Here is a 4673-nt window from a genome sequence, read left to right on the forward strand (position 1 = left end):
AATTAGGGACGGCTAGCGCAGATAACCCTCGTGTAGCTTTGCGCGAAATTCAAAACAAACAAACTTTATGTGGAGATTTTTGTATGGTTTTATGTGTTCATCCCTACACCATACTTAATTTTTGTAATGTTTTTTTTTATTATTTGAAGAAGATAGCGAGAAGACCTGTAGTCCAAATAACGTTCAACTGTACTTTAAACATGACATCTGTTGTTTTTTTCTAATACTTTCTCTCTAATAAGGATCGTGTTTTTTTGCAGTCCATCTAACTGAAGAAGAAGGGGTTGCCATATCTCTTCATGATCCAAGAGAGTTTCCTTCAAATTCCATCATAAAGAATAGCGTCGGGATTTGGCCTGGGATGATCGTGAACCTCGGGCTTCATCTGATCCAGGTTACAAGTTTCTAGATATCAAACGTAGCATTTATATGTGAATCTTGGCTAAAAACAAGGTTCAAAAGCCCTTTAAAAAACAACAACAACAAAAAACAAACAAGATGTTAAGCTAAACTATGTTCATTATTAATGCCTAACAAGTCGATCTTTCAATAAAACAATGATATTCTTCGACAAAACCACTTAAATCCTCTTAGATTTTATTTTTTCGTTTTTTGAGAAAGAGCTATTGCCCAACTTTTTAAACCTCGCGCATAGTTATGTAATATTAACACGATTTTCTACCACAATTTAAAACAACTTTACACTTTCCAATGAACGTGCTCATTTTTTGTTCACTTTTTTAGAATGACTTCACTTCGAAGCTGTCTAAACTTCCAGGCGACATCTTTACCCGCTGCTAAACAACCAGTCCTCCCAATTCTCAACAGACCTCACACCAAATCAAACTGTGAAGTGGAAGTAGCTATCCATCTGATCCGAACGTTCTGTAACTGTACTCTAGTGCTTGCCCCTTCCCTTGGTAAGTTCTCACGATGATTCTGTAACTGTGCTCCAGTGCTTGCTCCTTCTTTTGGTGAGTTCTCACGATGGTTCTGTAACTGTGCTCCAATGCTTGATTCTTCTCTTGGCGAGTTCTTACGATGATTCTGTAACTGTACCCTAGTGCTTGCCCCCTTCCCTTGGCGAGTTCTTACGATGATTCTGTAACTGTACCCTAGTGCTTGCCCCCTTCCCTTGGTAAGTTCTTACGATGGTTCTGTAACTGTGCTCCAGTGCTTGCTCCTTCTTTTGGTGAGTTCTCACGATGGTTCTGTAACTGTGCTCCAGTGCTTGCTCCTTCTTTTGGTGAGTTCTCACAATGGTTCTGTAACTGTGCTCCAGTACTTGTTTAACAGGCGTATTGACAACCCGTGGGCTTAGTGGGCTTTACACTCATTACAAAGAAATTTATTTGGATTTTGGGTCGTGCTGTTGTAAGCAGAGCACACAAGCCACCAACTCGAGAACATTTATATGCAGAATAAAGAACTCACACAGAGACAACTAATTACAAATCAAATATTTTCTTTATTTATACACTGTTGAACATTTCATTCATATCGAAACTCTCTAGGTTGTCTTGTGATAACACAACCTCTAATGCATTGAGTTCTTCATTTTGAAAGTCTAAGTGTTCATTAATAAGCCCTTCTATTACATTCATTAACATAGATGCAACATTAGTTATCAATTAAGGTAACACGAGAAATTCTCCCGATCATAATCTGTATAAGCAATTATTATAAGATATCTTTAAGTAATTCCACTTTAAACATTTTTAAATCTACTATTTCTTTAGTACAATTAGTCTTGAGTCTTCACTTTTCTCTCTTAATACATTGTTGAATCTTAAGGGAAACACTGTTAGACTAGACCAGAAATAGCATACTTACAAGGAGTTTATGCAGTGAACTTCTTGTAGATTATGGATTACTGCCACCTTCTTCTAGAGTCGGACCAGGTCCTCGGAGCAACTTGATAAGTGCAATTTAGAGTCGGAAACACAGAATTATATACACAACTTTTACTATTTTTTCGATTGTTCAAGAAGTTTAGCAGATCTATTTTCAAAAGTAGTTCTTGTAACTCGATTGGTACAAGTAGGATCTTCCGGCAACAAGCGGACTATTCCATCAGACTGTAATCAAAATCCACTTTGTTAATGGTCCTTACAGAACTTATTTCTGTCCCTTATCTAATATCTTTGGCGAAATCATCCAACGCAATTAACTTAGAGCATATAGAGACAAACCCGCTAGTAGTATTTCATCGCTATTTCATTAACTGCTTTTTTGTGTGATATTGGTTCATTGTATGATATTGGTTTTATCTAATTATTGGAGTTTTCTCAACATACCACGCCTGCGAGCTGTGAATTTTTGCCCTCAGGTCACGACTGGAATATTGCTTTTATCTTACTCCTGCCATGGGCTTCAAGCTTGCATCTTCCCTATCTGGTATTGCGATTTACTACTTTCTGCCCACGCTTTCTTATAACATTTTCGATCTGCTATTTTATATACGTTAAAAAATAAATAAAATGTACTTCTTGAAACCTTCACATATTTAATATACTTGGTATTTGTACTCCACAAATACTTCACTTGCCCCTTTTCTTGGTGCATTAAAAACAAATGTTTTCTGTCTCTTTACATAATACAGAATGAATAAACCTAAGGGTTTATTCTAGATGATGTTTTAATATTTATAATTAAATTGGTTTTACAGACAACAGCAGTAATTATTTCCGCTACTGTTCACCTGAGGATTTTCTTGGATGCATTATCCCCAAAATGGAAGATATTTCCGGTAAGAAATACTTGACGTCACCATAAGTTTAGTTTTGGTTTCCTTACAGATGTTATAACAAAATCATGACTGCGGTGTAAGTTTGTGTCTTCCCTTATAGAATTGATAATAAAATTACGAAGCTACCTATGTGTTTGGCTTGGTTTTCTCACAATACTTGGGCCGATAGAGGGGAGGGAAGCTGACATGAATGAAAGATATATATATATATAAATGAACGCAAGCAGGGCAGAAAATATTAAAATGGACGAAATATTACCATTTTGTCACGGGGATTCGTGTCCATACAACTTTATAGATAACTTGTGGACCTCATCTTTTTTTCAGAAATACTTACATAGTGCTTATAACAAAAGCATGCCATTGTATACGGTGTTTGTTGCCTTAGAGTTCCCATAAAAAAATATGACACGATATATTTAGTTTGGCTTTTTTATATAGAAAAAAAGAAAGCTACAACGTCTTGTAATTAGGTTTAGGGTTTCAAACATATAACATTAAGTTTTGGGTTCATTTTTACTCGGGTGTGGTTTTAGTTTTCTTTCGCACCTCTGATTATTTTACAAAATATATGATCAACTTAAAAAGCACTGTCAACTAAATAATTGTGTTTCTACAGACTGTCACTGCACCATTAAATGTTATGCCTTTGTTACTTGTTTATTATTCTACAGAATCTGTCCTAATTCTGAAGGAGACAAATCTACGAAATAAATAAATGACAATAAGTTAACAATGAACAAATATTTAAGCAGGAGATAAAAGTTTTTGATGAATGAAAACATTTTGCAGATAGCTCATCACTTTGCGATCCAGCGTGTAAAGAATACCGTTACAAAAGAGAACCTTCGTACTCTAGACTAAGTTCTTCGTATAACATCAGCGGTGTAAGCAGGTAAGAAAAATATTCTCACTAGCTGTGCCTAAAAACTTGTTTAACAATTGACAATGAATTATACAAAAAAACAAACGACTTTGCATTGGCAACAATGTTGTAATTTCAGTTGTTAAAAATGACCTTCTTAACTACTGGCAGTAGTTTAACCCTTTAGCTCATCTGGAAGAGCATTCACTGCTAGGGGGAAAGGTGCCGGGTTCAAATCCTGCTCAAGTGAAAGGGACTACCATAACAGGAATATACTGTTTAACACATGATTACAATTCAAATGAGATTTCTTTTTTGCTGGGATTTTCCAGAAGGAGCAGATATACAACTATCTCAGCATGAATTACTAATATCTATTGATTATACCCAAATGTCTGTCTGGCTTTTCGTAACATCTGAGGCTATGTCATGTAGTCTTTCGTTTTTTTATGACTATACAACAGATCTTTCAAAATGTTTACTGGTGAAAATCTATATAAAGTGATATTTTTATCCATTACAATAACAGTTATTTTAAGTACATTTCTCAGTTATAAAACATAAAAACTGCCTGTCGCTAATATAGCTACTTAATGTTTCCACGCCAGATTATCTAGTGGTCCAAATTATACAAGATCTTCCTGTAAACCAATTATTTTCGTTTCATCCTAGTACATTGTCATTTAGTGTCCTAGCCTGGCATGGCCAGGTGGTTTGGGCACTCGACTCGCCATCTGAGGGTCGCCCTTTCAACCGTGTAGCTTTGCGCGAAATTCAAAAACGAACAAACAAACATTTAATCTCCCAAGTAGTTATCAATAACTGCCTTGAACTTTCTTTTTTTCTCGCTTTCTCTGGAAGTCACAATTCGGTCACCACATGGAGTTGAACTTTATATCAGCTGATACATTAATAACTCTTTCGGCACGGGTACCTTTCACTACGCATGACACAAGGTTTTAGTGTCTTACATTAAGAATTTTATTAAACTACTTTTTATTTATGTTATACCAATTATAATAGCATAAAATCTTAGCTAATAATCCATATTTTAATAGT

At 35.4% G+C, this 4673-nt stretch overlaps 1 protein-coding gene across 1 annotated transcript in view; it reads left to right on the top strand.

Annotated features, from left to right (window-relative positions):
• The window catches only part of LOC111087876, a 13247-nt gene extending 10518 nt beyond the window's left edge, over positions 1–2729 (top strand). Inside the window, exons 4-6 of the mRNA XM_022396134.1 lie at positions 261–394; positions 745–920; positions 2669–2729. Of these exons, the coding sequence (XP_022251842.1) occupies positions 261–394; positions 745–801 (191 nt within the window). The 3' untranslated portion in view covers positions 802–920; positions 2669–2729. The remainder of the gene's footprint in view (positions 1–260; positions 395–744; positions 921–2668) is intronic.
• The last annotated feature ends 1944 nt before the right edge of the window (positions 2730–4673 follow it).

This window comes from Limulus polyphemus, unplaced genomic scaffold, assembly GCF_000517525.1.
Source record: "Limulus polyphemus unplaced genomic scaffold, Limulus_polyphemus-2.1.2 Scaffold2792, whole genome shotgun sequence".
NCBI classification, from domain to species: domain Eukaryota; kingdom Metazoa; phylum Arthropoda; class Merostomata; order Xiphosura; family Limulidae; genus Limulus; species Limulus polyphemus.